This window comes from Lagenorhynchus albirostris, chromosome 19 (assembly GCF_949774975.1).
Source record: "Lagenorhynchus albirostris chromosome 19, mLagAlb1.1, whole genome shotgun sequence".
Lineage (NCBI taxonomy): Eukaryota > Metazoa > Chordata > Mammalia > Artiodactyla > Delphinidae > Lagenorhynchus > Lagenorhynchus albirostris.
In genome coordinates this window covers 32,501,885-32,518,794 of record NC_083113.1, presented here as the reverse complement: position 1 = coordinate 32,518,794, position 16,910 = coordinate 32,501,885, and the positions used below count along the sequence as shown (strand labels likewise).

The 16,910-nt window shown below is 45.7% G+C and overlaps 1 protein-coding gene across 1 annotated transcript in view; it reads right to left on the bottom strand.

Annotated features, from left to right (window-relative positions):
• Positions 1–16,910, bottom strand: part of CES5A (carboxylesterase 5A) — an 86,172-nt gene that overhangs the window by 9,397 nt on the left and 59,865 nt on the right. Inside the window, 8 exon segments of the mRNA XM_060129795.1 lie at positions 3,500–3,647; positions 6,607–6,675; positions 9,403–9,543; positions 10,881–10,985; positions 12,634–12,737; positions 13,195–13,336; positions 16,265–16,277; positions 16,765–16,898. Of these exon segments, the coding sequence (XP_059985778.1) occupies positions 3,500–3,647; positions 6,607–6,675; positions 9,403–9,543; positions 10,881–10,985; positions 12,634–12,737; positions 13,195–13,336; positions 16,265–16,277; positions 16,765–16,898 (856 nt within the window).

The following is a 16,910-nucleotide window of genomic DNA, read 5'->3' as shown; positions in this document are numbered from 1 at the left end:
CAACATCACTAATTCTTAGGGAAATGCAAATCATAACCACAATAAGATACCATTTCACACCTATTACAATGGCTATTACTTAAAAATGATAATAACAAGTGTTGGTAAAAATGTGGAAAACTTGGAACCCTGTGCATTATAAATGCACAATGTAAAATGGTGCAGCCACTGTGGAAAACAATAGGACAGTTCCTCAAAAAATTAAACATAGAATAACCATATGATCCAGCAATTACACCTCTGGGTATGCACCCCAAGAAGTGAAAGCCACAACTTGAACAGATATTTGTATACCAATGTTCATGGAAGCATTATTCACAACAACCAAAGGTGGAAACAGCCCAAATGTCCATTGATGGCCAATGGATAAACAAAATGTGTTATATACATACCATAAATATTATTCAGTCTTAGAAAAGAATGAAATTCTGATACATGATACAACATGGATGAACTTTAAAGGCATTACGCCAAGTGAATTAAGCCAGATACAGAAGGACAAATATTATATGATTCAACTTATATGAAGTGCCTAGAATAGTCAAATTCATAGAGACAGAAGGAGTGGGGAGTTATTTTTTAATGGGTACAGAGTTTCAATTTGGGATGATGAAAATGTTCTGGAGATGGATGGACAGTGGTATGGTTGCACAATAATGTGAATGAACTTTAATTCCACTGAACTGTACACTTAAAAATTATTAAAATGGTAAAAATTTTTGTTATGCATATTTTGCCACAATTTTCTAAACTATAAAAAAGTGCCGTTTAATTTATAAACATTTGTGAATTTTCCAGATTTCCTTTCGTTATTGATTTCTAACTTCATTCCACTGTGGTTGGAAAAGACACTCTGTATGATTTACATCTTTTTAAAAGTTACTGAGACTTGTTTTGTGGTCCAGTATATGGTCTATAGCTGAGGATGTTCCATGTGTGCTTGAGAAGAATATGCAATCTGCTGTTGTTAGGTGAAGTGTTCTTTATGTTTCTGTTTGATGTAGTTGGTTTATAGTATTGTTCAAGTTTTCTATTTCCTTGCCTATCTTTTGTATAGTTGTTCTCGTATTGAAAGTAGGGTTGAAGTCTCCAACTATTAATGTAAAACTGTCTGTTTCTCCCTTTGATTCTGTCATTTTTTGCTTCATATATTTTGGGGCTCTGTTGTAAGGTACATCTGGGTTTTTAATTGCTATATCTTCTTGATGGATTCACTATTTTATCCTTATATAATGTGCTTCTCTGTCTCTTTTAGTCTGTAACAATTTCTCTGTAACTATTTAGCCTTAAAGTCTATTTTGTCTGATTTAAGTATTGCCACTACAACTCTCTTTTGGTTACTGTTTGCATGGAATGTATCTTTTGCCATCCTTTCACTTCCAACCTATTTGTATCTTTGATTCTAAAGTGAGTGTCTTGTAGAAAGCATACAGTTGGATTACTTTTTTTTAATCCATTCGTTCTGCAATCCCTGCATTCTGAGATCTTAAAGACAGTCTCTTCAGCAAGTGGCATTGAGAAAGCTGGACAGCCACACGTAAATCAAAGAAGTTAGAACACACCCTCACACCATACAAAAAAATAAACTCAAAATGCCTTAAAGATTTAAATATAAGACATGACACCATAAAACTTCTAGAAGACAACACAGGCAAAACATTCTCTGACATAAATTGAAACAATGTTTTCTTAGGTCAGTCTCCCAAGGGAATGGAAATAAAAGCAAAAATAAATGAATGGGACCTAATCAAACTTACAAGCTTTTGTACAGCAAAGGAAACCATAAACAAAACAAGAAGACAACCTATGGACTTGGATAAAATGTTTGCAAATGATGCGACTGACAAGGGCTTAATTTCCAAAATAAACAAACAGTTAATATAACTCAACAACAACAACAACAAAAACAAACAACCCAATCAAAAAATGGGCAGAAGACCTAAATAGACATTTCTCCAAAAAGACATACTCATGGCCAACAGGCACATGAAAAGATGCTCAGCATCACTAATTATTAGAGAAATGCAAATCAAAACTACAATTGGATACCATTTCACACCGGTCAGAATGGCCATCATTAAAAAGTCTACAAATAACAAATGCTGGAGACGGTGTGGAGAAAAGGGAACCCTCCTACACTGTTGGTGAGAATATAAGTTGGTGCAGCCACTATGGAAAACAGTATGGAATTTCCTCAAAAAACTAAAAATAGGTCTTCCCTGGTGGCGCAGTGGTTGAGAGTCCGCCTGCCGATGCAGGGGACGCAGGTTCGTGTTCCGGTCCAGGAGGATCCCACATGCCATGAAGCGGGTGGGCCCGTGAACCATGGCTGCTGAGCCTGCGCGTCCGGAGCCTGTGCTCCACAACGGGAGAGGCCACAACAGTGAGAGGCACGTGTACCGCAACAAAACAAAACAAAACAAAACCTAAAAATAAAGTTGGCATATGATCCAGCAATCCCACACCTGGGCTTATATCTGGACAAAACTATAATTCAAACAGATACATGCACCCCTATGTTCATAGCAGCACTATTCACAATAGCCAAAACATGGAAACAACCTAAATGTCCATCGACAGATGAATGGATAAACAAGATGTAGGGTGTGTATATATATATATATATTATTCAGCCATAAAAAGAATGAAATAATGCCATTTTCAGCAACATGAATGGACCTAGATATTATCATACTAAGTGAAGAAAGTCAGAAAGAGAAAGACAAATACCATATGAGATTCTACTTATATGTGGTATCTAAAATATGACAACAAATGAACTTATCTATGAAACAGACTCAGACATAGAGAATAGACATGTGGTTGCCAAGCGGGAGGTGGGTGGGGAGGGATGGAGTGGGAGTTTGGGGTTAGCAGATGCAAACTATTATATATAGAATAGATAAACAACAAGGTCCTACTGTATAGCACAGGGAAGTATATTCAATACCCTGTGATAAACCATAATGGAAGAGAATATTAAAAAGAATATATATATACACATATATATATCCGAATATACAGCAGAAATTTGCTGTACAGCAGAAATTTGCACAACTTTGTAAATCAACTACACTTCAATTTAAAAAATAAATAAAAATAAAAATTGTTTAAAAAGAAAGAAGGGCAGGTTTGCTTCCCCACGAGTAATCTTCTCTTTCTGATTGCTCCACTACTGCTTAGAGTTAAGATATTTGGGAAGACACTTCCGAAGAGGAAGGAAAGTGGGGTCCAGGCCCCAGAAAATATGGAGGGGTAGAACTTTTCTACATGGTCCTGAAGAAGGGGAAGGAATATAAACAACCAGGACTGATCAACATTCCTGAACTCTGAAAGGCAGGGGAACTGCAAAGGTCAGCATGCAGGGCTATATCCCAGACAGCCTTGGGAACTCCCTCTCATCAAAGGAACAGAAGGGCAGAGCAGGTAGACAGTCAGCAGGCAACAGGGATCCCTGCAGCCACCAGCCTTGCAGGAGGAGCGGTGCTAGGAGACTCACCTCTGTGATATTGAGCTGTGACCAGCTCAGGGATCACAAAGAACACATCTCCAAGCAAAACCAGGAAGCGATTTCGTATATCAATCAGAGAGTGTTTGTTGTAGAAATATTCATTAGCCACAAGGTATAAATACTGGACAGGGATGTGCTGTAAAACATCATGGTTGCAAGAGATCTAGGTCAACAGCAACAGCCAACACACAGTAACAACAGTCAAACATTTGCCTTTGCAGGCAAAATTCTAAGTGCTTTACATGCATTGTCTCATTTAATCCATGCAGTGACCCTATGATGCAAGTATCAAAATCAGCCCCATTTGACAGGTGAGGGAACTGAGGTTTAGAGAGGTTAAGTGGTTTGTCCAAAGTGGTGGAACCATGATTCCTTCACAAGTCTATCTGCATCCAAATCTCATTCTCTAATCACAGTATGCACGCCTCTCTGAAATATTTCAGAAACAGCCACCCCTGGGCAGATCTGGCTAAGTTGTTTGTGCGGCCCAGTGCAAAGTGAAAAATGTGAGGTCCTTGTTCAAAAACTCTAAGAATTTCAAGGTAGTGACAACAGAACATTCAACCAAGTATAGGACTCTTCTAAGCATGAGGCCCTTTGAACTACACAGGTTGCACACTCCTGAGGCTGGCCCTGCTCCTGGTACCAGCACTGTCTCCAGACCTTTACTCTTTGATCTAAGTGAGTTGGTCTCTTGGAGTTACCTCTTCTATGAAAAAAAAAATTGTTGTTTATTTATTGTTGTTGTTGTTCAACAACAATTGTTGTTCAGAGGATCACACAAGATACAAAAAGAAAAGCATGCTGCCTGGCACAGAGCAGGCCTTCAGTTCTGTTCTGAAACCCATTGCCAAGTCCTTTAACAGAGCATCCCATGCTTTTTTTTTTTTTTTTGCGGTACGTGGGCTTCTCACCATTGTGGCCTCTCCCGTTGCGGAGCACAGGCTCCAGACGCGCAGGCTCAGTGGCCATGGCTCACGGGCCCAGCCGCTCCGCGGCATGTGGGTGGGATCTTCCCGGACCGGGGCACGAACCCACGTCCCCTGCATCGGCAGGTGGACTCTCAACCACTGCGCGACCAGGGAAGCCCCATCCCATGCTTTTTTGACCTGACACCAGGCTGCCTCCCAGTCTTCAGTCCTTCAATGTGGCCCCAGCACAAATGCCAGAGGATGGAAGGGAAACATCATAAAGGTTCAAGGTCTGCCACATTGGTGATGTTCTTGGGAGTCTGGTGCTCTGGGGAACACTGGGAAAAGTTACTGCACCTCAATCCCCTAACACTAAGACAGAGGCACAGCCCTTCGTAGGTTTCTTTGGGATTTGGAGGCAGCGTATACCACGCCAGGGAATGCTGCTGGGACACATTCACTGGGTCCTCTGAAGGCCGACTGCTTTTAATCAGGCCCAGAGCAAGTGAGGGCTCTGCAGCAGGTCCAGGTTCTGGTGCAAGTTCCCCTGCGTGGCCCATAGGACCAGCAGACACCTTGGTGCTTGAGGTATCCAAGGGGGGTACATATGCCATGTGGAGCCTCTGGCGAGCCCCACCTGGGCAGTCACAGTGCAGACCCCTAGGGTTCTGGAGCAAAACTATGGCTTCTGCATGAGAAAACTACTTACCATTTGGAAAGTACTTCCTGCCTTGCTACTGGGAGGAAGAGAGACTGCGTGCCCTTCTGGTCCTCCTGCAGCTTCCCACACACCCTACTTCCCACCTGCTGGGACCTAGCTCAAGATACCTTCTCCTCTTGAAATGCCCTCCTGCTCAAATGTTCCCCTTCGCTAAGGCCCAAATCAATGGCCTCCTCCTCCATGAGGCCATCTCCAATCCAGCCTGAGAAATTCCTCTGTCTAACATATTTTAAATATCTGAAATCTTCATCTCAACTCTCATCACCAGACAACCAAGACTCACCAAACATCCCCTCTAAGTCTTAGTACCTGATGGATCCCTTGCCTTCAGTCTGGGCCACTCTGCAGCCATAGGGCTATTTCTAAAGTGGAAGTCAAAGCATGCTTCTCTTTTTCTGTTCCCAGCCCCCAGAATAAACTTTCTATTCCTTCCATAGCATGAAACAGCTGCCAGCATCCTCCCCTGCTGCAGCCAGCCTCTTCCACTGATCTCCTTACACTTCTCTGCTCCTAACTGGTCCTCTCAGCTTCTCTGGCTCCCCTCAGTCCTGCTCCTCCATTAACCAGACAAACTTAATTCATCCTCCAAAGCCTTCCTCCCCGAGGAAGCCACCTGCTCCCTCCTGCGGACACCACAGGGCCTCGAACACATCTCTGCTCTGGTGTGTACAGTACCGTACCAAAGTGCCTGGTCATGTCCATCCACCGCAACAGTCTCTAAGTCCCTCAAGTGCAGGGGGAGTGCCTGCTTATCACTGCACCCAGTGCCTCGGGAAGTTCTGGGGCATGTGGATGCATAAGAAACATTTGTTCAATAAAAAATGAATGAAATGAATCTGCCACAAAATACACACTGAATAAATGTTTATGGAAAGAAGAAAGGAAGGAAGGAAAGAAATCCATCTCTATATCCTAATGTCTAGGATAAATATATCTCTATATCCCTAGTGCAGGGAGTGAGTGAGTAATGGTCCTTGGTATTGCTAGAACCTAGTACAGTGCCTGGCTGGTATGCAGGTATGTAGTGAATATGGGTCCCTAGTCCCAGGTGGTTTTCAGAATTCAGAGCTTTTCCGTTCGTAGACAGATAATTCAGTACATATGCTGCATACTATGTGATATGTTCAGGGGTGGGGGGACGGGGCAGCACCCCAGCCCCCACATTAATATGCCCACAGAGAAACATATGGTGGGATAAAGTGAATGAACGTATAGCAACAATAAAGACCAATGGCTACGTATCCGTCTAGGTCAATTTTGGCTGCCATGTGAGTTACAAGAAACCTTTGGGTTGTCAGCGCGATTTGGATGTTGAGATTGTGGATAAGGGATTGCAGAACTCTGCTTAGTAAAGATCTACTAAATGAACGAATGAGGAAGATCTGTACCCGCAGAGCTACCCCCGTGTGTGACCCAAGGAGGTTTGTGAAATGAATGGATCTTGGAGAGTCAGGCTCACTTACCAGGATTGAGTGTATCAACTGCAGGGCGAGGGACTTGTTGGAGCCCCCGAGGATCTCAGGAAACTCCTTCTGTGGAAAGAAGCAGGTGCCCCCTCTGTGAGCACAGCAGGTCATCAGAAGGGAAACTGGTCTCCCTGAGGGCCCAGACACCCGCCTTTCAGAGGGGAGGCTGGCAAGAGCAGGAACCCTTTCAGCCCCCAGGGGTCCATGTGTAAGGAGCAGCCTCAGTGGGTTGGTTGAGCAGCGAAGTTTCTTCTCCTCACATTTGATAAGAGGCAGCCATTCCCTGTCATACCTGCAGTCTTGTGGGAGCTGAGTGGCTGCCCTGTGGAAGGCCATGTTATGGACTGAGTGCGTCCCCTACCAAATTCCTATGTTGAACACCCAGAATGTGACTGTATATGGAGAGAGGGTCTTTAAAGAGGTCTTTAAGCTAAAATGAGGACGGTAGGGTAGGCCCTAATCCAGTCCGATTGATGTCCTTATAAGAAGAGGAAATTTGGACGTGCAGAGACTCCAGGGCTGAGCACGCATAGGAAAGACCTTGTGAGGACACAGCAAGAAGGCGGCCACCCGCAAGCCAAGGAGGGCGGCCTCAGAGGAAACCAAACCTGCTAGCACCTTGATCTTGGACTTCTAGCCTCTAGAACATTGAGAAAATAAATTTCTGTCATTTAAGCCACTAGTCTGTGTTATTTTGTTATGGCAGCCCTAGGAAACTAATACAGGCCACCACTTGGCTTCAATAGCAAGTTAAAAGAGAGGTTGAAAATCTCAAAACTAGTGGTTTATTTATTGCTCTCTTTCTAAAGACCTCTGTCATTAGAGTCTCAGAAGCCAGCAGTTGTCAGGGGCAGGCAGCTTAGTGAGGCTGCAGAGAGGATGGTTAAAACCACAGGGGCTGCTTGGTACAGAGTAAGAGCTACGAGCAATTGTTTTTAAAATGACCCTTCCCTAGCCAATATCACAGCTTAAAAACATGAGGGGGTAGAAGTAGTATTCACTTGTCAAATGAATTTCTCTGGTATATTTTCTGCTGAAAATCTTGGGGTAACGAGTCATGACAGATATTTAAACATATCTGTCTTCTCCCAGAGTCACTGAAATAATCCACAAGTACATTTTAACTACAAGAACCCTCTATGTACGTTCAGGAGCTAGGATTGGTTTTTGGAGATTTCCTATGGTCTCAAACAACCAGCAATGGTCACACAGAATGACAGTACCCATGCAGCCTCTTGTGCATGCAGACCTGGGCACCAAGTTCTGGTCTCCCACTTGAATAATTCCAATATCTAACATTTACTGAGCACTTAGACTATATGCCAGGCTACCTGATGTGTACCTGTGAGGTGGGTAATAACATTAGCCCTATTTCATAGATGAGGGAACAGAGGTTTAGAGAGGTTAGGGAGCTCCCTAAAGGTCACACAGCAGATAAACAGAGAACTCAGCATTTACAGGCAGAGCCTAAATACACAAAATCTATACACTGCTGTCTCCTCTCTAGCTAAGAGTCACATTAGTCTCAGTTTCTTTAGCTGCAAAATGGGGATAATAATGCCTGTTTGCAAGTTGCACAGACAACATGCACTTGGCTTATGGAAGGCACTCAGTCACAGTGGTTATGGTGGCGTGGCTATTATCAGTAGCAGCTGCCTTCCTTTTTCTAGCACAGATCCAGAAAGCATTAAAAGACCTAACTTAAGCCACAGCCTGTGACTCAGTTGCCTCATTTACAACAAGGGAAAAAATCCCCAACCCTATTTACCCCAAAACATTGCTCTATGTGTCAAATTAATAATTACCAGAACATGCCTTTAACAGCTCAGTGAACTCAGGGTTCTGATTCTGATTCTAACGTGTTACCAACTAGCCTTGTAACTCGACAAACTTCTGTATTTCATAACCGCACTTCCCCCAGCTTGCAAGGTAGAGGTTGGTCTGCAGAAATGAGCTTTGATATATTAAGAATTGAGCACTCTGCTCTTCTGAGGACAGATGAAAAGCTTATTTTGAAAGGGGAGGGTCTTCTCAAACTACAGGGTCAAGAAATCATGGCTCCTACTCAGCATTCAGGCCTCAGCTCAAATGATCCCTCCTCAGAGAAGCCTTTCCTGACCCCTGCTTCCCCCTAAAGAAGCCTCCTCTTCCCAGTCTATGTCCTTCCTAGCACTTAGACTCTCTGAAACCAACCTTTCAATCTTACATGTCACCCGTCTCTCCCCTTGAGAATGTAAGCTGGAAAAAAGCAGGAACCATGTGACTTGCTCACTGCCGAATGCTGGTTTTTTATGAGTGCAGGGCACACAGTAAATGCTTGGTTCATACTTGTTGAATGAATGAAACAATTCAATAATTTTGCAACTTGCACTGTCTTAGAGAGCGTTCTTGGAAATCAAATACCAGAACCAAGGTTGGACATGAGAGTGTAAAGGACTGAAGTTTTCTAAACCTGTATGAGTTTCACCTTTGAGGTAGTAGCAGTGCTTATTTGAAATAATCATTTGTAAGGTTTTGAACAAAGTTCAAATGGGTCCAATCCTCTCTTATTTTTTTGTAGAGTTGTTTCTTTAAACCTATACGAGGAGCAGGGTGGACACTTGCTACGGCTGCCCCCAATCCACAGTTCTCTTCCTTCAGAGAGAGGAAAGATGAGAAGGACACCCAAGCTGCGTACTTGGGTGATGGGCTCCAGCCCTCATAACTGGGTGAAATCTCTGGGAGTACCCAGTGTGAAGCAAACAGCTGCCTCACTGCTGAGGGAGCAGAAGGAGGCACAGCAGGAATTCTTACCATGGGCAGCAGGAAGCCACACTCGGGGTTATTGACTCCGATGATAGAAGGAACTGGCTTAAATGATTTTTGAGCCAATAGGTCTAAAGGGTCATGAGGAAAGAAAAAGCCATCAACCACTCGAGTGAAAGACTTGGTTTTCTGAAATAAGGAAGAAGAGAAAAATCGGCAGCTGTTTCTCTTCACGAAATCTGCTATCCCCAAACCCTAGCCTAGCTGGGCCAACCCACCATAGCAAAGGGCATTAAGAAGGGAAAAATAAGCCACTCTTGGCCCATCCCAACGCATCAGTGCTGCCTGGCCAGCTCTGCTATTCATTTAGGCAAAGGGGCTCACCTTTTCTGGGCCTTAATTTCCTCATCTGCTAAATAGGGATAATAACAGTAATAACCTAAGAAATGTAACACCCCTGCACAACGGTTCTCAGAGCATGGCTCCTGGACCAGCAGCGTCAGCATCTCCTGGGAACTTGTTAGAAATGCAAATTCTCATGCCCCATCCCAGACCTGCTGAATACAAAACTCTGGGGGGTGCAGCCCAGCAAACAGCCCTCCAGGAGAGTCTGATGCATGCTCAAGTGTGGAACCACGGGCCAAATGCAATGGGCAGAGTGGTGAGGGGAGGGGATGGCCAGGGTAGTGTGGGTTGGTGTGAGCATCTTCCTGAGGCGTCTTCCTCAGCCCTGGGCCTTGGATCTGGATGGATATTTCTTGGGTCTTAGGAAGCAACACCTGGCTCTATTCATGATTTCTTTTTAGGTCTCTGTTCTGGGACTGGGGGTAGAAGGGAGCACACAAGAGAGCTTTCACACTACACTGGGTCAAGAACTTATTACCCATTTCCTGGACCCTAGTAAAACTCACAGCAGATTCTCAATCCATGCCAAATAACTATCTAACAAATGTTAGAATCGAACAGGTAAGGACCTCATTCTCTCAAGGACTACCAGAGGGTCTCAAGATTGGAAGATTAGACATAAAAGATCATCCAGTCCAATGAATCATCCAGTGATTGAAATTTGTCAGCAGTCATGGAGACCCTGCTTGCGTACCTACAGAGGTGGGTATCTCACTGCCTTCTAAAGGAGCCGGTCCTTTTTCAGACAGCTGAGTTTTTAGAAAGTTCTTGGTCATCTCAAGCCAAAATGGCTTCCCAGCTTCCAGCTCTTGATCTGGACTTTAGTTTCTAGTGGCCTGTGGAGCAACTGTGGTCTCTCTTCCCAGTGAGATGCCTTCAATGATATAGAGACCACCTTTGTATTTTGTTGGGTCTTATCCAAGCTAAGCAGCACCCTGGCTTGTCAATGTCCTTAAATTACCTATAAGGATTCTATATGCCACATTGCTTTTTTACAGCCGTTATTATGAATCCCCATCTGTCCAAAGTCCCAAATCAAAATAAATAAGAGAGTGGTAGGATTTGTCTACCACTCCATTCAAAGGGTAACACTGTCCCCAAACTCTCCCCTCCCTCTTCACCTGGTTGATGCTCAGCAACTCCTTGGAGGATTTTGCCCACAGGCACTGTAGCAGGGCCACGGAGTCTGACACGTTGCAAGCACAAATATCTGCAACCATCTGCAACTATTTCCAGAGAAGGAACAGGTCAGCGCACAGGACTGAAAGCCTCCAGGAAAATGAAAGTTGGAAAATGTCCTCAATCCAGCCCCAGGCTGGTGCTTTCTATATGAAGTCCAGCCTGCTGCCTCTCCCCACCCCCATGTGCCCATAATGGAATGCACACACTGAGGACAGGTTGGCACTGCATCATCCTTATGCTCTTGCCTGACCCTCCTTGTCATCTTTAGCAATCACCAGAGCTGGATGGATCTCAGCTTATCAGCTCTGCTCCAGCCCCACCCCAGCCTGGAACATCTGAACATGCCCTGAGCATCCTTTTTCTATCTCTACACCAATCCCATTCATTCTTTGAGGCCCAAGTCCCATCTTTTCCAGGATATTCTTTTAGACGATTGCAGCCCCCATGAGCCCCTTCCTCTTCTAATCTCCTGTTACTCCAAGTGTCCTCACCTCCTCTACCCAGCTCTTCGCTAAACTCCTTCTTGCCCTGTCATTGGACTTCCCACATGTGTAGAGCTTGTCCCTTGAGAGTGGTGGTCCTTACTCTTCTGGGAGTCACGGATGCTCTGAGAATCCAATGGAAGCTACAGACCTTCTCTCTGGAAAATGCACAAACATAGAGTCTCCATACAACTGTAGGAGTTCTAGGACCACCTCTCCAACTCTCCATGGATTCCAGGTTAAAAATCCTTGCCATAAAAAGATTATAGTCTTCTCAAGTTAGTATATGTCTTCTCCACTTATAAACCCATGGGTCTTAAAATAGAGCAGGGAAAACAATGAACACTCAATATGTGTGTGGCGAATGCACAAACTAAAAAAAGCTTGATATATCATGTTACCAAAATCAATATTCCCTGTGTTTTGAGGGTATTTTTTTTTTTACCATATTATAACTCCATGTTCCCACTCTTGGTGTAAGTTGTTATTTTCTACAAGGTGTTTAAGAAAATGCACCACTAAAGTGAATAATACCCAGGAGATGGCTCCACAGTCCAGGGCTTAATTAATATTCATTGAATGAATCAGCTCATTCGTGAACTCATTCATTCAGCAAACATTTATAATCACCTAATATACACCAGACATTATGCTGGGACATGAAAGATATAGAGACCTTGGTCTCTAGGTCCTCTTATCTGGTACAGCACTAAGACAAGATGATAGATGACAAATATCTAGGGCATATGCCTCACTTCCCCCTCACAATCTCATGCCAGACAGCATTTATCAGTCACAGCATTATTTCACACTGAGCTGGAAACAACCTCAGAATCTTTCTTAACATAGTACTCTAGGTGGAGTAGATTTAGTACAGGAGAAAAGCCGTACATAATACAGAGGACTGAATTATATATCACAAGCAAAGAGTAATGGATAAGATGTAAGAACTATTACACATATGCTTATACACACACACATGCACACACACATACACACTCATGCACACCAGCAGTAGTGAATTGCGTACCTGGACCCATTTCCTATTGAACCAGCCCTTCCATGGAGCAACAAGGGTCACCTTGGGCCAACATCAGATCCTTTGGTCATGGTCAGTAAGGACAGCCAAGCACATGGTCTATGGACACCTGAGCACATTTCTCTCCTGACCAAGGAGAGGAAGCTGGAGAAGAGTTAACAATATACCTACTTCATCATTCCTCTCGTAATCAGGGGGCTTCAGGTAAGGGATGATGGCCACCCCACTCTCCATGATGGCTCTGTGGAATAAGCCTTTGGCCATGGGGGACAGAATTTGGAGAGAGAACACAGGAGACCCAGGAAAAGTTATTCAGGGGGCTCCCCACCTATCACACACAAAACCCAGCCCTTCTTTAAAGAAAACTTCACAGGAAGCCTTCTTAAGAGCTCTAAACTTAGAGGGGAAAAAGTCCTGGTTTGGGGGTTTCAAGGACTAGCTGCGAATGTTTGGGCAAGTTTTCTAACCTCTCCGAGCCCCAGGTTCCTCATGAACTTGGAGGTCAAGCATTCTGCCATGGGAGTGCTAGCTCCTTTGTGCCCCCGTCCTTGAAATGAGACTGAGCCCCTAACTCACGATGTATTTGTGAGCCTCGAGGGAGGCAATGTGTTTATAAGTGTTTGTTCAACATGAAAGCAGCCATTAGATGTGAATGACTCATTGTCCTCATTTTTGTCACCTCAAAAATGAGGTGACACCAAGGTTCCTTCAAGTCCCAAAGAGAAGAACTCACAAGGCTGGAAACACTTATAGCTCCTGCTGACTCGCCGAACATGGTCACGCAGTGTGGGTCCCCACCAAAGAACCCGATGTTCTCCTGGACCCAGGTCAGGGCAGCCACCTGGTCCATGAAGGCCCAGTTCCTCGGTGTGTGCTGTGGACAAGAGGCAGGGTGAGAATGCTCAGTTGGCTGCTGTCTGCTTCTCACAGCCCAGGGAGTGGGTTGCAGAGGCCGTGGGCTGGTGTCAGGGCATCGCCACCTCAGCTGGAAAGGAGCTGAGAGTCAGAGGCCTGGGGCAGCTGGGAAAACCAGGCTTAATTCTCACCCTCTGCTGGGATTTGGGTTTCTTTGAGAATCTGATGATAGCTCCACACCCCAGAAAAATGCACAGACGATCTTATATGTGCAATTCAGGGTAGTCATAGGCTCCCCTGAATCCATGGATTCCAGAAAAGTCCTGCTCCTGAGAGTTGGTCTGCACCAGGAAGCAAGACCTCCCTGGGCACAGGGGTTCCAATGAATGACTAAATGAATAATAATGATAATAAGAGCAGCTGCTGCAGCATCGTGCACAATGCTGTCCCAAGGGCTTTACAGCTGATGCTCCTATAATCCTCCCACACTGTGAGGTAGGTGGTGCTGGTCTTTCTCTTTTATCCCTCTGGGTCCTCTCTTCACCCTTCTCCACGCTGTTCTCAAAAGACTGACCTTTATGAACTGCAGCCAGTGGGAGACACCAGCGGGGGTTCAGGGTGGGATACGGAGGGACTGGGAAGTTTATTCTGGCACCCCATGCCCCACCACCCTCTGCTGGGAAGTGGTTTGGGCACTGGCTGCATTTCTCTGCAGCCACAGCTCACGTCACTCCCACACCCATCAATGATATCTGCAAGCATGTTCTAAGGATATTGATGGATTCATCGTTTCCTTCTCACAGACAGGAAATGAGGCACAGAGAGGTTAAATCCCTTGCCCAGGAGCTAGAAAGTTGCAGATTTGGACCATGCTCCTAACCATGTTCCATGCTGCTGTCCCTGCAGAATAGCCTGTTTCCCAGGATGAGTGGACAATTAATGGGGAAACAGGGGAAAAACACAGAATCAAAGAAACGCCTAGACCAAAACATTTGTGTGGTACCCACCATGTATGAGAGTAACCCCGGGATCATAGTCTACTCCTCCTCTGTCCTCCAGTCCCCCACACCGCTCCTCCCCTTGGTTCTCTTCCTCTGTCCATGACCCCTGGGCTGGCCCTAACTCCGCCTTCTCTCTCCCACAGCCTCTGCATCTGCTCCGCATCTGGTCAGGAGCCACGTATGCCCTGCCAATTTTACCTCCATTCCATCATAGGCCCCACATTGGTCCCCATTCCTCCATTTCTGTTTATCCTGATTCATAATCTGGTCACTTACGATCTGGGTGACCTTGAGCAAGTCACTTAACTTGCTCTGCCTCAATGTTCTCATGTCTGAATGGGGCTAATAACGGTGCCTGCTTCACACGGTTGTGAAGACTGACGGTGCAGGCACACAGCAAGTGCCATGTACATGTTAGCAATCCTCCGGCCTGCTTCACCCCATGACCCGCACCTATGCTGTACAGCAGCCTCCCTACCGGACTCCCCATCTGAAGGCCAGGCGCCCCTAGCCCAGCCTGCGCTCTGCTCTGGAGTGACCTTCCTATTATACTGCTCTGCAGGGCACTCCTGGGTCCCTCCTTCTTTAAAAAAGTTTTTTTTTAATTTATTTATTTATTTATTTTTGGCTGCGTTGGGTCTTCATTGCTGCACGTGGGCTTTCTTTAGTTGCAGCAAGCGGGGGCTACTGTTCGCTGTGGTGCGCGGGCTTCTCATTGTGGTGGCTTCTCTTGTTGCAGCGCATGGGCTCTAGGAATGTAGGCTTCAGTAGTTATGGCACGTGGGCTCAGCAGTTGTGGCGCACGGGCTTAGTTGCTCCGCGGCATGTGGGATCTTCCCGGACCAGGGCTCGAACCCATCTCCCCTGCACTGGCAGGCAGATTCTTAACCACTGTGCCACCAGGGAAGTCGCTTGTCCCTCCTTCTTTATCCAATAAAAACCAGTCACTGTGCACAACCGAATATTCAAGGTCTTTCCCAATCAGGCCTGTCCCTACCTTTTCACATCCATCTCCGGTTATATCCTCACCTACCTGTCTACTAGAACCCAGACGTTATAAGCAATTTTTGGAAAACTTTCTGTCGAAGGAATCTTAGGCAGAATCCCAATGTACAGACCTGCTAAAAGTGCAATCAGGGCACCCCTCTCAGGCCTTCTTGCCTCCACCGCAGCCCCATAGCCACCTCCCCGTTCTATGTGCTCAAAGCCCAGTTTGCAAATATTGCTCCAGGCCCAGGTGCTGCTAAATTTCTTTCCAACTTCCCAGCCTTTGCTCAGACAGCTCCTTTTGCCAAGTGTGCTTTCTCCCAACCCCTCCTCCCCAAACCCAACCTCATCTTTAAGGTGCAATTCAAATTCCACCTCTCTCAGGAAGCCTTGCTGGTTTCTGGCAGCTCCCTCTGTTTGTACAGCTCCGTCGCCTCTCACCCTCAGAGCATTACTCATGTCCTGCCTGGTAGGGTATTTGTGTCCCTGTGTTATCTCCCCCATGACACTGAGAGTCTCTTGAGGGTAGGATTCACGGTGGACTCCTTGCCACCTTCCCCGTAGTTTCTGACCGTGGCCTCTCACTACTCCTTTGGCTCACACTGCATCCTGGCCAGGGCTTAGGTTCTGCCATGTTCTAAGTAGGATAATGAAAGTAGCCAAGAGCCCCAGCTCTATTCTGTGACCTCTGGGAAGTTGCTTCACCTCTCTGTGCCTCTATTTTTCAACTGTAAAATGGGAATAACAACAGTATGTTTCTCATAGAATTATTCTGAGGGTGAGCTATAATGGATGCATAGCAAGTGCACAACACCATGACTGGCTCGTAGTGAGCACCTGAAACGTGTTCGATGTTACTGGGGGAAGGGAAGCCATGCAATGGAGTGATTACTCACGGGTGAGCACCTGAGGAGCCTTGATATGGGCCCTACGGCAGAGACTACGAACTGCTCACACACCCTGTTTCCTCACCTTCTAGGGCACACATCCCCCTTGCAGTTGGGTGTGGCTATTATGACTGAGTTCTACCAGTTGTATGTGAACACAGTGATAATCGCCACCTCCAGGCTGGCCCAGAAAGACCATCCTCTTCATGCTCTTTCTCCATCTGCTGTCCAAGTACAGCAGATCCAAGAGGATCTGGGGCCCTTGAGGAGGGCAGAGCCACAAGATGGAAGGAGCCTGGGTCCCTGACTGACCACACAGAAGAACATCTGTCAGTCAGAAACATTTGATTGGATTTTAGTTGAGTAAGAAGGAGATTTTTATTGTTTTAAGCCACTAAGACTTGGGGGTTTACATGTTATAGCCGCTAACATTACCTAACTAATTTGGGCCAAATTTGTTCAATGTCATTAAAGGTTCGTTTCTCCTTAGGTTGCTGGGTACTGAACCCCCTGTGGCTGCTATCCAGCTGCCCCTTGAGGATCAGGGGTGTCAATCACTTGGGGAGACTCACTTGAAGAAGCCGAATATTCCTAGCCGGTACTGGATAGCCACAACAAGCACGTCCTTGTAGGAAGCCAGGGCAGACCCAGCGAAGATGGATGCTGAGCCAGTCTCGAAGGCACCCCCAGGGAGCCACACCATGACCTAAGGAGGGGA